This window comes from Manis javanica, chromosome 17, assembly GCF_040802235.1.
Source record: "Manis javanica isolate MJ-LG chromosome 17, MJ_LKY, whole genome shotgun sequence".
Taxonomy (NCBI): Eukaryota; Metazoa; Chordata; class Mammalia; order Pholidota; family Manidae; genus Manis; species Manis javanica.
In genome coordinates, this window is record NC_133172.1 from 14,824,106 (window position 1) to 14,841,197 (window position 17,092).

Sequence of the window (17,092 nt, forward strand, 5' to 3'; positions counted from 1 at the left end):
GAGAAAGACTTGCTAATGAAGGACAAGCAGAATGGGGACAACGGTCCGGCTGATGAGGCACACACTTTCTTGACTAAGCAAAAACCAACCACTCTGCCAGACTTCTGCAAGTGAGAGAGAAGGGTTTGGGGCCATGCATCCTCAGCCTCACCAGCTTAGAGAATAATCATCTCTGGAACACTCAGGGCACCACGTGTCTACTGCTGGGTGAGAAGAAGGCATGCACGTGGCTCATGCTGGAGCCCCTCAGCCCGTGTGCTTCTGGCGGTCCTCTAGATGCCTTCTGCACACACACCTCAGCATACCAGATGCAGGGAAGCAAGGGTGAGGAAAACAGGGGGACACTTTAAGGGGGACCTTGTTCCCTGACTGCAGAACAGAAAACTCTAGGGTGGGCTTGATTTGGAAAGGAGACCACCCAGGGGATGAGGCCCAACCTTCCCCAAGGACATACTTGAGAGGAAGGGGTGGGGGGCTCCATCAGCCACACCGTAGAAGTCCCCAGTAGCTAAGCTGTGGGCTGATGGCTGAGGGCAGCTTTTGGCTTCAGAGGTTCAGGATAAGGAAATATGCTCAGCCTGCTGCACAGAGGCAGGGGAAGGATACAATGTCTGTCTGGCCCTTTCCCAGGGCTGAGAACCCTATATCTGGAAACCATGCAGAGCCTTCCCAGTGTGGGGCAAAGGCAGCAATTCATTCAGGAAATCTAGGCTGCGCTCCTCCCAACTGCCAGGTACTCTAAAGCTGGGGAACAGGCACTGTTTGAAGAGGGGGCTGTAGCTCCCATACCCAGCTGGTTACATGAGGAAGTGGTCACAGAGTGCTTATACAGTTCCTGTGAGGGAGGAAGAAGCCTTCTGTCATGATACATCCACCAGCTGCTCCTCAGACCTGCAGCTGTGCCCCCACAAGGAGCCACATTCCTGCAACCACCCTCACCATGTAGAGGGGCGGGGAGATAGGGCAGGGTTGGGCTGGGGCTCCCAGGTATTTCAAAGCTCTGGGAATGTCTCCAACAGGCTGCCTTCTAGCTCTGTCCCGAAGCCTGATGGTCACAAGGATTTGGGCATGAGCAGGGAACATTTTTAGACTAAATTTTTCTCTAAATGAAAACTAATGACTGCCATGGTCTCTCCTCTAAACCCCTTCTGTATTTACAGGCTAACATTTGAGCAAAATAAATGCAGCTGTGAGAAGCAGAAGGCTGGAGTGGAGCCAGGAGGAAAGATCCATGCAGGGACAGAAAATCTCAGGGCCTGATTGAATTTTTGGGTTTTGATTTTTTTAAACAAACACCAACCACCTCAACTGTGGCATGTGAGGCTTGGCACCCATCCCTGGAGAGGTCCCAGGCGGGGGCAGAACCTTGGAACTCAGTACATGCATTCTGGCCTAGAGTCTTGGCCAAACTTTCAGAGTCCTGTCATTAATGGCAATTAGTTTTCTTTGTTTTTCTAAAAGTTGGGACAACATGGATGTCAGGGTGTAGGAAACCCTGCTCTGACTAATGAGCAGCACTGTGAGCCCAAGCAGATGGGAAGCTTCTGGGTTCCATCAGGCCTTGCCTAGCCTCCAGAAGCGCCTGTGAGCTGAAGACAAGAGCCTGCTGCTGGACGGACAGCACGCTGTCGCTCTAGTGGAAAGGCCAGGAGTGGAGGATCACAGTCCTGTGTATCCCCAAAGGACACAGAAGGAACCTGGGTATCCAGTTGGAGGCCAAACTCCCATAGGCTGGGCAGCCAGCAAAGTCTGGTCACTGACCTTTGGATTTGCACCCTCTGCCCCAGAGCCCTGACAACTAGGTCTCAAGAGCCCTTCTTGCCTCTACACACCACCAGCCCACAGATACCAGGCAGGGCCTAAGGGCAAAGGTGTACTTGGCACAGAAATACCATGTCTCAGGCCCAGCATGAGAAGGGTGAGTGAGGGCGTCCAGGGTCTAAGCAAAGCCCTTCTTCCCCTGCAGAGTAAGCCTGTCCCACAAGATTGGGTGTGCCAGATTCTCCAGTTTTAGACTGGATTACTCTGTGGGAGGAGGGAAGGAATAGGCTGTGGGCCCAACGTCACACTGAGGTCAGGCACTGTGGCCATTGCTGAATATATATCAGGGCTTTGAGTGACTCCAAGTGCTCTCTGCCCCAACACAACTTTTGTTCAGAACTCAAGAGGTTGGGTCTTGGAGCCTGCAGGTCAGGAACAGAGCTACCCCATCTGAGCTCACCTTCTGCCCCGATGGAGACCAGCTTGACACCTTTGCTGGCGATGAAGTCCAGTGCTTTGTTCACATTGTTGATCTTGTGCACTCTCATCTTGCCCCGCTCTGGCTTTGGTAACCGCTCACCTACGAGCCACACACAGAGAAAGAGGGAAAGAGAGAAGCTTTAGGATCCCTGCTCCCATTCAGCATGGCACTCTAGCCCTGCCCCCAAAGGCTGAGACCAAGACACACTGCTACTGCAGCCAGTAAAGGCCTCACTCTCCTCCTAGCAGCAGCAGGACAGCGGGCGGGGCAGGCAGCAGCCAGGGACCTGCTGTGACTCGGCACCCATTTCAGGTGTGCACTGTTTCCCCGGAGTGGGGGAGCCTCACCCGAAATGACCTCCAGGAGGAGCATGAGCTTGAGCCCGTCTCGGAAGTCCTCATCGATGTTCTCGATCTGTGTGCCAGCCTTCCGCAGGTGGGAATTACACCAGGCTGTGAATGTCTGGAGAAGCAGAACAGAGAGTGGCCTGAGGGTCAGCATGACTGCTGGGGCTTTCGAGCAAAAGGGCTACCATGAGCTACTTTGAGCCAGGCCAGGCCCTGAGCTCCACCCTTTATATACAGTTTCTGATCTTTGCAGTCATCCAGGCAGGTTGATCAGAGAAAAGCGAGGCTCATGGTAGTTCACTGACCCACTACAAGATCACCTGGGAGTTAAGTGGCAGAGTGCAGGTTGGAGCCCAAGTCCATCACCCTTGGAGCGAGTGCTCTGTCCACAATACCTTGAGTGAGCCCAGCACTCGCATCAGACAAAGCCCATCACCTGCTCATTCACTCCCAAACCTAACCGAGCGCCAGGCCCCCAGTGTGGAAACAAGAGGCAGGGTCCCTGCTCTCATGGAACTTGTGTTCTCTTGACACACCCAGCCCTTCACCTCCTGGGCGGGCAGACCAGACCACAGGTCCTAGTTGGTGGTGGCTTCCTCTGCCCTCCCCTCCCTTCAGGTAGGAGCTCAGGTAGTAATTTCCCCATCGCTGGCAGAGATGACCCGAGATAGGGAAGCACTTGGGAAATAAAAGCCTCTTGTAAACTCAAGGTTCCCTCAAGTCAGACTCTCCTCAAGTTTTGGGTGGCCGAACAGTAAGCACCTCACCTGCAAGGCCAGGAGCACAGATCCTGAGCCCTGTGCTCATACCCACACAGTCTGTTTCCTTACAGGCCAGATGCCCTCTATTCACTGGAGATCATCCCACACCCCACCCTTCCAAATCTTAAGATCCAATGCATCTTCGAGGAGCCTGGGAGGCAAGTGGGAGGCAGGCACCCACCAACCACCAGGGTTAGGCAGCCATATCTGAGGAGGAAGTTTGGTGGAACATAGGGCATGTAGACATGGAAAGGTGAAAGAGCGCTCTCAGGAAGAAAGGGCCATAAATGAGAAGTCCAAACCCCAGCCGTAACCCCCAAGTGCAGGGCACCGGCCCCTCAGCCTGCTGCTGGCTGGGGCACGTTATCTGACATCAACGCCTGGGAAGCACATCACATCAGTTAATGTGGACATGTCCAGGCACCTTCTGGGGAAACCAACCCACTCAGCCTCCCACAGCAGGGTCTGGGAAAAATACCACGCCTATTTCTCATAGGAGCCCCCAAACCCCACCCTGCCCCCCATAATCTGCAGGGGCCAGCATGGATGTGGGCAGACAGCCAGGAATGTGCAAGAATACACTCCATGCCTGGGAGCAGACAGAGGCCATGTGGGGGGCAAAGGGCTTCCAAGGGGCTTCTGGCCATGCACCATGTATTTTGACAACTGTCGCCAGTCCTCCTCATTCAGACTCAACACAAGGACCCCCCCAGACAAAGAAGCTGACTAATTAACATGCTACACCACAGCATGCATCCACCGTAAAGACGGGCATGAGGTTTCTTTCCATATCCTAACAGGGGGGGCCGACTGTCAGAGGGCCAGGGCACCCCCACACTCCACCTCTTGCCAATGGAGTTCCTCTGCCTAGGGGACAGGGAGTCCATCCTGCATAAAGCTGCTCCCTCAGCTGAAGATGTCTTTGCCACGCTATGCCTCCCGAGCTGGCACCCACCCATCCCTCAAAACCAGCCCACAGTGCGGCAACTCTGGGGCGCCTGCACCAACTTGCTTGTCCCTCCCCAGTTCCGACCTGGATGTGCCCTCAGATCTCATCACCGCATATTGCTCTTTCGTCTCTTATGGTATGTGTTGTGTTCTGCCTCCCCACAACCATGAGCTACTTTGAGCTCTGGCCATGGTGCAGGTTATCATTAAGGAATGCGTGAACGTGCCTTCTCACCTCATTTCCCACACTTCCCCTATACAACTCCGAAAGCAGACAAACCAGAGCTAGACTGCTGGCTATACCATTCATGTGAGCAAGTTACCCAACGTTCCTAATGCCTGCTTCCTCATCTATAACGTGGTGAAGATACCACCCAGGTCACAATCAGTGTGAGTATTCAAGGTGAGAGTGCTTGTAGAGCACACAGCAGGTGCTCAGTAAACAGCAGTTCTCAGGACATCCCTCCCAGTATCTCTTCCTCTCCTGAAATCATGCCCGCCTCTTCCAGAGTGCTTTCTCTGGCCCCTGCCTGCCCTCGCCACCACATGCAGCCCCTGACATCTGACAGCATCCTCCAGTCCTTGTGTCATACTGGATGTTACTTGCACACATGCCAGTTCCATGGGGGTAGGAACCAGGTCTCACATCTCACATGCCTTTATATAATTCCCAAAGCAAAGACAGTGATGGGTGGTGGGCAGTGAGCAGGTGCAGAAGCACTATAAAGCAGAGGGCAGCCACAGGCTAGGGCAGGAAGTGGCTGGGGATGCTGGCCTCTGCTCTTGCGTGTGCCCAGAAGATGCTGTTGGGCAGTAAGGTGACCAATCATATCCCAAGGCTGCCAATACAAGGGGACAGTTCCCAGAGGGCTCCACCCCTGGTGTTCTGGTGCTGCCAAGATCTAGGCACCTGGTCTGTAGGCAGGCTGAGCACGTGTCTACACAGCACTCCTCACCTCCTCAGCTGCCTGGGTTATGCCTACTTGCTCTGAAGAGGCAGGCACATGGCTGGGTTTGAATGCCAGCTCCTCAGCTTGTTCTGTTTCCAACTAAGTTGCTTGACCTACTTACACCTCAGTTTTCTTCTCTGTAGGGTGGACTTATCATCAAAATCTACCTCGTGTAATTGCTGTAAGAATTAAACCAGGTGAGGGGATGGTTTAAAGCATCCGATACAGTGCTTGATGAACCGTGCACAAGCTCACATGCACACCGGCTGCTTCCCTCTCTGCCAAGGTCCTCATCCCAGTTTGGAGTGGAAATGAGACTGCAGGACACCCTTCCAAGACAGTTCCCACCCCAACCTGTGCAGGCTTTGAACAAACCTCTCCCCATTGGGTTCAAAGTGTCTGTCCTTAAAAGGTCACTGAACGACCCACCCTCCAGCTTGTGTCCCATCTCTGCACCTTTGCCCACCCTCTCCGGGTAGTATGCAAGAGCTCTGGGGCTTAAGGCTCACACAGACCTGAGTTCAAATGTTGCCTCTGACCTTGAGACAACCTGCCAGTGGGATAACTTTGGACACTCAATGAGCCTTGGGTTCTTCACAGATTAAATGGGGACAGTAATCTCTCCTCTTAAATGAAGACTAAAAAAATAACGCAAGTAAACCATTTAGGACTGTGCCTGGCACAGGTTAAGTACTCAGTCAAAGAATGTTCTATCTTTAAATAAATGGTAGCTATGCCGTCTACTTCTATCTCCCTGACTGGAAGCAGGTAGAGCCCCAGGCAGAACACAGAGCAGGTGCTCAGGAAGAATACCCGTTTGCTGGCCTAGGGAGCAAGGAGGGACTCCCTCTTGAACTTGATACATGGAGTGGGAATCCCACTGCCAGGCCTCCCACCCTCACTCCCGGATTGATCCTATTTTCTCTAAGGTTCATGAGCTGTGGGCAAGAAAGTCATGACCTTGTGAGACAACCACGAATGACCACTTCACACAGCGTGGCTGGTAAGAGCTGGAACTTGAATGGTATATTGAAAATGTGTTTTTTTCTACTTGGTTACAAGAATAACATTCTGCTTATACACTTCCTCTCCAGATCTGGTTTAGACTAAGGTGGCAATTTAGGATGGAGAGTGCAGAGGGACTGTTTCAATAGACGGAGGCCTCGTGTGCCCACTGAACCCAACCCCCACCCCCACTATGCAAAACTAGGAATGTGAGCTGGAGAGCCTGCTCCCCAATGCCCCAGGCCCCCGTGGGGTCTGCACTCATCCATTCCCACAGCAAGCATGCGCTGAGTACTTGGTTGTGAGCAAAAGTGGACACAGGCTGGCAGCCTCATGGAGCTCCCAGCCTGATGAGGGACAGGATCTCATTCATCAAGCAATTACTCAACATTACAAGCATTACAGAAGTAATGCTCTTTGGAAAGGCAGTATTAATTGTAGCAGACACTTCTGTAGAGTTAGTTCACTGTGTGCTGGGCACTGTTCTAGGCACTTTCTCATGTATTAACTCTCCTATCTTCAGAGGCAAGTGGTGTTATTGCCCCATTTTACAGATGAGGAAACCAAGGGTCTGAGAGATGATGTGACTTGCCCACAGGTGGGCATGCACCTGGGAAGTTACTGAGCTGGATTGAAGGCCAGGTATTCTGTGCTCCAGAGGCCGCACTCTGAGGTATTATGCTGGGTTTGCCCTCTTCCTTCCCATTCCCCAAAAGGGAGCTAAAGATAGTGTTGTGCAGATTTAATAATATGGGTAACTGTTGAACTATTGTGTTGTATACTTGAAACCAATATAAGATTGTATATCAACTATACTTCAATTAAAAAAAGAGAGAGAGACAGTGATGTAGTGGCAGTGGCAGACAGGTATTTTCCTAAGAAGGTAATTTCAAACCAGTATGACTGAGAGTGAGTAAAGACAAAACCAAGGGAAGCTCTCCAGGACAGAAGAGCACGTGCAAAGGCCCTCTGGCAGGTTGGAGGGAGGAAAGGGAGGGACAGCAAGCTGTGCCATGAGGTTGGCCTTCAAAAGGTCACCCTGGCTGTTGCTGTGTGGGTATTGAACCAAAGGGGGCAAGGATCAATGGGTGATGACAGGAAAAAAGAGGGTAGAGCCTCAGAGAGAAGCCTGGCAGGAGGAGGAAGGCAGAGGAACCATGCTGGAAATCCAGCTATGCTGACTGGGAAACACAAGCTCAAAGTTGTGATGTCATTTGATAGAGCTATAGGCCCTCTGTGAGAGGAGGGAATGGCAAAGAGCATCAAACTTGTCTGGATTTCATTGTCAAGGTCATTTTCAGGAGCAGCACTGCCTCTGAGCGGTGGCCACGTCCCTGGTGCCTTGCCTAAGAGGTGCTCAGTGCATTCACCTGACCTGGAGCCCCTATTAGGTATGGGGCATGGAGGAAGCAAGTTAGACAGAATTTACATTCTGGTGGGGGGACAGTGGCAGGCTAAAGGTAATTACACAACTACTACTAATTGCTTGTTCTTACTATTTACATATAGACTCTTTAAAACTTCCAACCCTATGATCATGTGAGATACTATCATCTTCCTTTTACAAATGAGGAAACTAAGGCAGGGAGAGGTTAAGTGGCTTGTCCTAGTCCACACAGCTAATAAACACAAACATGAGGCAGCCACGGATTCTACAACAACTGAGTGGAATGCTCAGTACTGGCCCAGCAAAGCAGAGGTAGCAGAACCAAGTTAAAAAGGGCTCCAACCCCACCTCAATCCCCAAGCTGGAGGTGCGCTCACAAAGTGAGGCAGGCAGGCAAAGCTGTGCCTCCAAAATTTGGCTGCTCCTTAAAGGGTAGCCTGGGCCCTGCGTGTGGGGCAGGCAAACAATGCCAGTAGTGGCCTTGTGGCTCCCCAGCCTGCCCCTGCTATCCTGGGAGAGAGCCTTTGACCTATCTAGGAAGGATGTAGACTCATCTTTGAGAACACACATGAAAAAAAACATAGAGAAGAGTCTTCAGAACTTGCCTCTGCATACTAGCAGCCTGTTAAACTGTTCTCTGGTTGCTAACATAGCACAGGGTGTGAGTGGGGGAGAGGGAGGAGTGGAAGGAGAAAGAGGAGCCTGTGGGTTCCCTTGGATCTGCTGTCACCACTCCCTGGGCCGAGGCCTGTGGTGGACAGGGAAGCTCCGGAGGGGCCCAGGGCTGTTTCTGCGTTGTCACTCTGTATGTGGGGGGAGGGAGATGCGGCTTAGCATTGCTGGTTATAAAGTCCTTCCTGTGTCACAGAGACCGCTCCCAGCAGCCAGGATGTGGGGTGGCTGGGTGAATGAATGATGGATATTGTTTGGGAGGTGACCTAAGCAGTCAGGAATGTGGCAGCAGTGGGCTTTAATGAGCCATTCATTGGTGACTCCCTCCCCCAACCCACAGAGGTAAACCCTCTCTGCGCTGGGGCAGTCAGAGTAAGAAAGAGAGACAGACATGGTGTTCCCGTGGGCAGTGATGCAAGTTCAAGAAAGCGGCCTGTAGGATGCGGCCGCCCCACCTGAAGAACTTTTTCTTCCCAACGACTTCCTCTTACAAAACATTCTTACTCCTGAAGATGGTGGTGTGGAGGAAAATGTCCACTAAACCAGAATAAAAGGAGTCTTTTGAGAAGTCAGTTTGGGCCTAGAAACAGGCTCACCTGAGCCCTGAGGCGAGCATGAGGCCTTGGTTACTAGCATTAGCAAAGGAGGGCTCATGGACCTGCGTTGGAAGCTGTTCTCTTTCTACTCACCCAGCTGATGCTCACATGTGGATTCCATCGACTCCATGCTTGACTAGACTTTAGGAAAAACCGTTGGCTGCCTTAGGCTGTATCCCCCACCTTCTACTGTGTATACAGCCCACCACCAGGCTCTTGGAGGATGTCACAGCCGAGAGCCTGACCCAGAAGCAACAGTTCCTTATCTTCCCCAGGCCCAGGACTGACTGGAATTGGCCACAGCAAACTCCCCCAGGGTATATGAGGCAAGACCAGGCTCCCTAGGGCACTGTCAGTTTGCAAAACTCGTCTCTCCAATACCAGGTTGGGTTTGCGGCTCCTCTGCGACATCGGCCATCCCACCTCCTGTGACCTCTGATGCTGCCCATCACTCCTGCTTCCAAGGGTCCTGAGGAAGGGTGTCTAGGGCTTGGACACAGGGGAGGGTCAGCTATTTATTCCCAGGGCAGGCACCCACCCTTCTTATCACCTTGGGCAAGGCCTGGCTCCAGCGAGGCATCTTTTCAGTTTCTGAAAGCAGAGACTGCTCCCCTGGCCCCTGGGCTTCATCACTATAAAGGCACTTCCAGTGCTCAACAGCTAAGCCCAGGCAAAATGGCGATTGCCCTGGCAACATCTGCACAGATCCACCCAGGGAGTCTGTGAAGCCCCTGGAATGGTTTTGGGTTGTACACGTAAGCACTTTTTGAAGATCACTGCCTTTACCAGATCCGAAGGAGATAAAAACCAGAGATCAGGTTAAGAGAACAGAAAATGAACTGGTCATGATGACATCCGCAGTTTAAGACGGGCAGCAACATAGGACTCAGCCCCACAAGCACAGGGTAATTGCAGCTGGTGGTATCATGCTGTAGGGACACACCCGTCCAGAACCCAACTCCATATCTAGCCAGGGCAGAGTGGGCATGCTGTGTGTGCCTGCCCCATGACGACATAACCTAATTTGAAAGCAATTACATGGAAATATGGAATGTTTCTTATGTCCTGGCCTGACGTTGCCTTATTCGGAGTTTTCTCAGCCTACATGAAAAAGTTCTGACTTCCCAGTCGGAGGAGAGAGGTATAAATATTACAGAGTAGAGTAGTGAGCATTCCAGAGGTCCTGCGTGTCCATCCATAAACCAGCTCTTTTCCCCACAGCCTCTCCAGTAGCCTACATTCCCACCTCAGCCAATCCCGTGAGGCACAGACGGCGTGGATGTTGTCACTGCAATGGACTGATCTTGGAGTGTAGCTCCTCCTCATGAGAAACAGTGGTCTCAGACTTTCTTCCAGCTCTTTACAGGGCTGGTTATTTCTCATTTCTCAGGACTTCTTCAGGTGTCATCACCCCGGGAGGACACCCCTGACCTTGCTATCTCTACCACGCAATCACTTTACTGTTTTGTCTCATCCACTATCAGAAATTATGTTCTTTGTCCATAACCAGTCTCCCTCCCAAGTGTAACACAAACTCCATGAGAGTGGGGTCCTGTTTGCTGCACACAGTTAGTGCTCAATAAATCCTCAAATGAATGGAACAGCGCTGAGGCTTCTCAAGTCCAGTCACTCATGACTTCATGGTTTCTGATCCCATTGTATACTGGTAAGGGTCCCTGCTGAGGGAATAAAACTGCTTGCTTCCAGGAGTTTACAAAATCAACCTTGGACTTGTACATTTTCCAAAAACAAGCCATGGAAGACACTGCTCTCAAGCTTGCTGCTCCAATGAAAGAGGAGCCCTCAGAAACTGTAATCACTCAGGCACTGGGGACTCTGGACTTGGCAAAGACCCTGCTTCAAGGGCTGGGCTTAGATGGTGAGTAGCAGTGGGTGGGCTAGAAAGAGGCAAGATGGCACAGTGATCCAGAGCAAGGGACGTCAAATCTTAACAAAGGTAGCTTCAAATCCTAACTTCACTGCTTAAATTGGGTGTGGCCTCAGAAAACAAACCTCATCTCTACAAGCTTCAGTTTCCTCCTTTGTAAAAAGAGGATCATAGACATTATGTGAGCATTCAATAGGATAATACAGAGAAAGTACCATACACACAGCCTGGCAAGTGAATAAGCAGATTGTCTATTCATTACTACCTTACTCCTGTTCCAGAGGGTGCCTTCTTCCTGTTGGCAATACAGCTGGTGAAGTCAGATCCCCCTTCAGGATTCACCAAGTGGCTGGCTGTGTGCTGGTGGCTGAAACAAAGTGTTCTTCCCCCAAACCTCCCTTCCCTTAACCTGGGCACACCACATGAGTAAAGGAATATAATTATCAGACCTGGTTCTTTCTTCCAAAGATCCTTCAAATCTAGGTTCTCAATCCTGGCTGACATTAGAATTATCCAGTAGCTTTTTTTTCTTTCCCCCTTTTTTTTCTTTTGAGATAACAAATACTTCCTGTTTTAAGCCACTAAGCTTTGAGGCAATTTGTTACACAGCAACAGTTAACTAATACAAAACAGAGGCAGAGTTGCTGGATCACAGGTATACATGTACCTCTTTTTAATCATATGCATAGTTTGGAGAATCAATTTTTAAAAATTGAGTTATAACTCACACCATAAAATTCACTCCTTTAAAGCATAAAATTCAGTGTTTAGTATACTCACAAAGTTGTGCAACTACTACCACCATTTAATTCCAGACCATTTTCATCACCCCATTCCCCCCAGTCCCTGGAAACCACTAATCTACTTCTGTCTCTATGGATTTGCCTATTTTGGACATTTCATATAAATGGACTCATACAATACATGGCCTTTTTTGTCTGGCTTCTTTCATTCAGCATGTTTTCAAGGTTAATCCATGTCACAGAGTGTGTCAGTACTTCATACCTTTTAGTCTGAGAAATATTCCATTGTATGGATGTACCACATTTTGTTTATCCATTCACAAGTTAAAGGACATTTGGGATATTTCTACTTTTGTTATTAGATGCCTCTGCTACCATGAACAATGCTATGAAGATTCACATACAAGTTTTTGTGTGGATGTATGTTTCAAGTTTCAAGTTCTCTAAGGTTACATTCTTATATCCAGGAGTATAATTGTTGGATCATGACTTTATGTGTAATCATTTGAAGAACTATCAGACTATTTTTCAAAGAGGCTGCATCATTTTACATTCCCATTAGCAACGTATGAGGGTTCCAATTCCTCCACATCCTCATCAACACTTATTATCTCACTTCTGATGACAGTCATCCTAGTGGGTATGAGGTGGTCTCTCATTGTGGTTTTCATTTGCATTTCCTTAGTGACTAACGACGTTGAGTACTTTTTCATATGCTTGTTGATCATTTATATATCTTGTTTGGAAAATGTCTATTCCAGTCTTTTGCACATTTTTAAACTGGATTTCTTTTCATTGTTACAGTGTAAGAGTTCTACATATAATCTGGACACTAGACCCTTATCAGAAACATGATCTGCAAATACTTTCCCCCATTCTGATGATTGTCTTTTTCACTTTCTTAAGAGAGTCCTTTATGGCAAAAAAGTTTTTAATTTTGAGTAAGTCTATTTTAACTATTCTTTGGTTGCTTGTGTTTTTGGAGTTCTATCTAATAAACCATTGCCTAATCCAAGGCCATGAAGACTTATGCCTATGTTTTCTCACAAGTTTCATAACTTTAGGTCTTATATGTAGGTCTTGATCCAGTTGGAGTTAATTCTTTTTAATATGGTGTGAGGTAGGGGTCCAACTCCATTCTTTGCTTGTAGCACCTTTTATTGAAGACTACTCTTTCCACACTGAAAATACCTTTTGCCTTTGTTGAAAATCCAATTGACAATAAATGTATGGGATATAGGAGTTTCTTAAAATTGCCTGACTTCACCCCAGGCCAAATGAATCAGACTTACTAGAGGCAGGTCCTGAATAATGATATTTTACAAAGCTCACCAAATGAGTCTAACATGTAGCTCGGGTTGGACACCACTCTAATTTAACCCCCTAGTTCCATAAAATGAGAAATTGGAAGCCTGAGTAGAACCAGGGAGACCTTGTCACTGGATCTAACCCCTGGCACTAAAAGAAATCCCAGAGAACAGATGACAGGCAGACCCAGGTAGGGAGATATCAAAGTCTGAGCTTGTCTCTGGTTCTCCTACAGACTTTTCCAGAGCTATCCCACACACGGAAAATCAACCGAGAAACCCAAAGCTACTTAGATTATATTCCTAAGAACTGGTCCCTTATTGGGGAAGAGCCTGCTCTCTCTACAGAGTGCATGGGGAGACAAGGGTCTGAACTAAAGACAGGCAGAGGCAGGAGGTAGCACTCAGCTCTCAAAGGAGAGTTACAGCAGGAAGAGAAGATGGGTAAGGCCTACCTTGAAATATCTACCTTGAAAAGAGAAAACTTCCACTTTCAAAGGCAGTTTTTAAATCAGGGCAGCAGCAGAGACCAGGGACCTGCCCTCTGCCTCCTCTGGCCCCATCTGGCATTTTCTTGTGAAATGATCAGGCACAGGGGGCCCTTCACCGGGAGAACAGGGAGTCTGAGCTACAAAAACCCCATTTACTTCCAAAGGCTTACAGCTAAGCTCAGGTTTCAGGGTAGGAGGGGAGATTAAAGATTGTCTGGTTTAAACTTTGATCCTTCAAAAAGATAGCTAAGTGAGCCAATTCTGGCCCTGAGACTGTATGGCTTGGAATCATAACAGGTGCCTAAGAAGACCAGTATTTAGAATTAATGTTCTGGGCTGGACAAATCCACCCACAGACTTGCTCATCCAAATAACAGGCATCTGGCATCTGGGGGAGAAAAAGTCAGAGGGGGTACTGATGAGACCTGAGTGTCATTCAGGCAAGTGCTACTTTTGCTTTGAGCCACCTAGGGCCACCCTGGGAATTACCCAACAGTATCAGCAAGTGCAAAGAGTGCCTCAGGCCAGGGGCATCTGGAGGCAGGGCACTCATTTCTCCTTCTTTTGTTCATCTTCTAGCAGACAGTCTTGTTTTCTGCCGGAATTTAAAAGATTCACAAACTGGGCTTGTTGGCAGAAGGACAATTATGCAGGACCTAGGAGTCATTTCTAACAGTGGCTTTCACCTCTGACAACTGAAACCCCTCCTTGGTGATCCTTTTCCTTTTTCCTGTTTTGGGACGTTCTGATTCAATGTTTTGCCAGTCAGGTCAAAAGGCTTCTCCTACTCCAGTGAAAGCAGGGAGGGTACTGGGGGCTGAGTAACATGGCTAGGGAGGTGCCGGGCTGGTTGGCAATCTGTGCCTTTGACACACTGGGGGAAACTGGAGCCTGGCTAGAGCTTACAGATATGCACTTGTTCCATGTACACTCTCTCCCACTGACTTCCCACTCTCAGAGCCTGGGTGTAAGACCATCCCTTTGAGAAGCAGGGTGACTTTGGAGACCTTTGGAGAGAAAATGGGGCATTTATCTGCATGATCAAGTCCTCTCATCTCTGAGTGGACCAGCACTAGCAGGGGGCCCACAGTGGTGACGGGTGCTTGTCAGCCTGCCCGCCCTTTGCTGAGGTTCATTACAGCTCCTCTTTGGGGCTAGCATTGAACAGGGGCTCAGGAGTACTGGATGAGGCAGTAAATGAATCAATCTGGGAGGTGCTGCACACCAGAAATTCCTGGCTTGGAGTTTGGAGTTTGCTAAGAGGTAACTGGTGGTGTTCAGTTATCCACTCTTGCCTTTAGCCTCATGTAAGCAGGCACTGGCTCTACTTCTTGGCATGGCACTAGGATGGTGTAGGGGGCATAGTTTCTGTGGGTTAAGAAATCATTCTGGATTTGGAGTCTCTTTTCCTTTACCACATTCTTTTCACCTTAGACCCCTTGGGCATACAAGATGGACAATATTAACAATGTCTTAGGAGGATTTTTAAAAAGAAAAACCAAAATAAGGTTCTATAGCCAAGAGGTAATTATAGGATTGGGAGGACCCAGTAAAGAGAGACTGAAACCTCTGACTCATAATTGCTCCATTAAAAATGGTGAAACTGTTTGCCCTGGCAGAGTGACAAGGCTAGACTCTCCCCCTGGCTTGCCCCACCTACAGGCCTTCCTAGGGCTGGTACTAAGGCCTGGCCAAACCACTCGGCAGTCATAAAGGGCAGCTGTCTCTAAGGAGCAGTGTGATATCAGAAAGAGGCCCCTGCTGCTCTCAGGGACAGATCTGACTCTTGGCCCTATAACAACAGGGGAGTGGCTTGCTGTGTGTGTGTGCGCGTGTGTGTAATGGGGGTGCCACCATGCAGGTGTGGGTTCAGTTTTCCAGGGAAGGACTCGGCATACCAGCTCAATCTGCTCCACTCAAGCTACTAAGGGGCTGAGCCTTAAATGAAGACAAGAGATGTATTTATGATTGGGTGGGGTGTTAAGGCTTACCCTAATATAACTGTACAAATGACTCACATTTATTGAGCACTTACTGTATATCAGGATTTGCTCTGAATGCTCTGCATTTTAGATAAGGCTCTAAAATCTGAAGTGACGTGCCCATGGTCACACAGCTGGTAGTGTCAGAGCTGGGACCACACTGTCCTCTAACTGACCTCAAGTCTACTAACTAACCCAAGGTTGCTTTCCATTTCGGGTCCCTGCTCTGCCAGGCCCTTGTGAAGTACCTCACCTAGTTTTTCTCATTTGACCCACTCTAAGGAAGAAAGAGCACCAAGTGCAGTCCTGGAGGCCCTTGGCCAATTCCAGCCACCATTAGCATAGCAGGCCCAGCACTGGGCTGCAGGGTGAGTCACAGGAGTGGGAGGGCGAGGCAGGTGACCCAGCGAGAATCAGAGCTATGCTGAGGTGGCCTGGTTACCTTGACATTCCTGTGATTCTGCCAAGGTAAAAAGTAACCTGAGGAGTTTGCCTTATATGGGCACAATGACAGATTTCTTCACGACAACGTGGTAACTGACCCTGCATCAAATCCATTCCCGGACTGCACAGGAGAGGCGCAGTAAAACTGCTCTGAAAGTATAGGAAACCATTTATGACGGGCTATCACCAGTGACTCATAAAACAAAGGTGGAGCCCAACTGCCATTGTGTGCCTCTTGGAGAAGGGGAGGGCGTGTTGGTGGCTCCCAGGCCAGGCGGCTGTGTCACTCTTCTCCCCACACATGGCAGAGAAGGCCTGGCTTAAAGCCCTCCCTCTGTTCACAGGGCCTGGTTCAAGGCAGAGCCTGGAGGAAATCAATTTCAAGCAGGCGTGGAACAACAGTTCTTTCTGGGTTCAGAAAGCCCAGACCACCTGCTTTCTCCCAGAGTAGAAAAAAGAAGAGACAGGGAGCTGCACTGGGAGCCACAGCCTTTCAGGCCAGCAGAGGACAAAGTGATCAGCTCTGAGTTCCTGACACTGCACGAGAACCAAAGAGGCTGACTGGGCCTCACAGGATTCCAGAAAGCCATTCCAGCCTGGGCATCAGACACCCCCTCCCAGGCAGCCCCCAGGCCCCAGAGGGGGAACACTCACTGCTCTAAGCCCCTCACAAACTGCACTCATTCATTTTCCAGTTTTAAAATGTACTGGGCATCTACCACACGCTACCTACTACAAATATATCCCTGCCCTTATAAAGCATATATTCTAGTAGAGGAGATAAGAAAAAAAGAAGATACTAGATAGTGACAGTGCAAAAAAACAGGCTAATGTAGCAAAGACTAACTGGAGGAGGGGAGAGCTGGGGAGGGAATAAAGTTCAGTCAGTCAAGGAAGGCCTCTCTGTGGAGGTGACATTTGAGCCTGAACAAACAGAAAGAGCAAACCAACTGATGAGTAGGAAGGAGATCATTCCAGGGCATGTGGCTGGAGCAGAGGGGGTATAGAGGAAGAGTAGAGGGGCTGGTTCACACAGTGCCTCAGAGGCTACTGGCAGTGGGGATTCTTTTCTGAGACCATCAGCAATCTCTTGGAGGGTCTCACAGGGGGAGTGGCATAACCAGATTTATGGTGTGGGAAGAGCCCGCCAGGTGGTTACGGGGATGGCAGCGCTACAGCAGTGAAGGTGGAGAGAACTCTACAGACAGAGCCCCTAGGACTTACCATCCTTTGCAAAGCCTTCCCCTCCTTTACAGAACCCAAACGCTGGGGCTACTAGGTGACCTTACCCCACACAGCACAAAGCTGCACCCAGTGTGTATACCAGGA

General features: G+C 49.5%; 1 protein-coding gene across 8 annotated transcripts in view; it reads right to left on the minus strand.

The window, feature by feature from the left end:
* ACTN4 (actinin alpha 4) overlaps nucleotides 1-17,092 on the minus strand; it is a 71,106-nt gene that overhangs the window by 24,934 nt on the left and 29,080 nt on the right. For all 8 annotated transcript variants that reach the window (XM_073226019.1, XM_073226020.1, XM_037021676.2 and 5 more), the window contains exons 2-3: nucleotides 2,590-2,704; nucleotides 2,222-2,341 (exon numbers count right to left, since the gene is read on the minus strand). In XM_073226019.1, coding sequence (XP_073082120.1) covers nucleotides 2,222-2,341; nucleotides 2,590-2,704 — 235 coding nt within the window. The remainder of the gene's footprint in view (nucleotides 1-2,221; nucleotides 2,342-2,589; nucleotides 2,705-17,092) is intronic.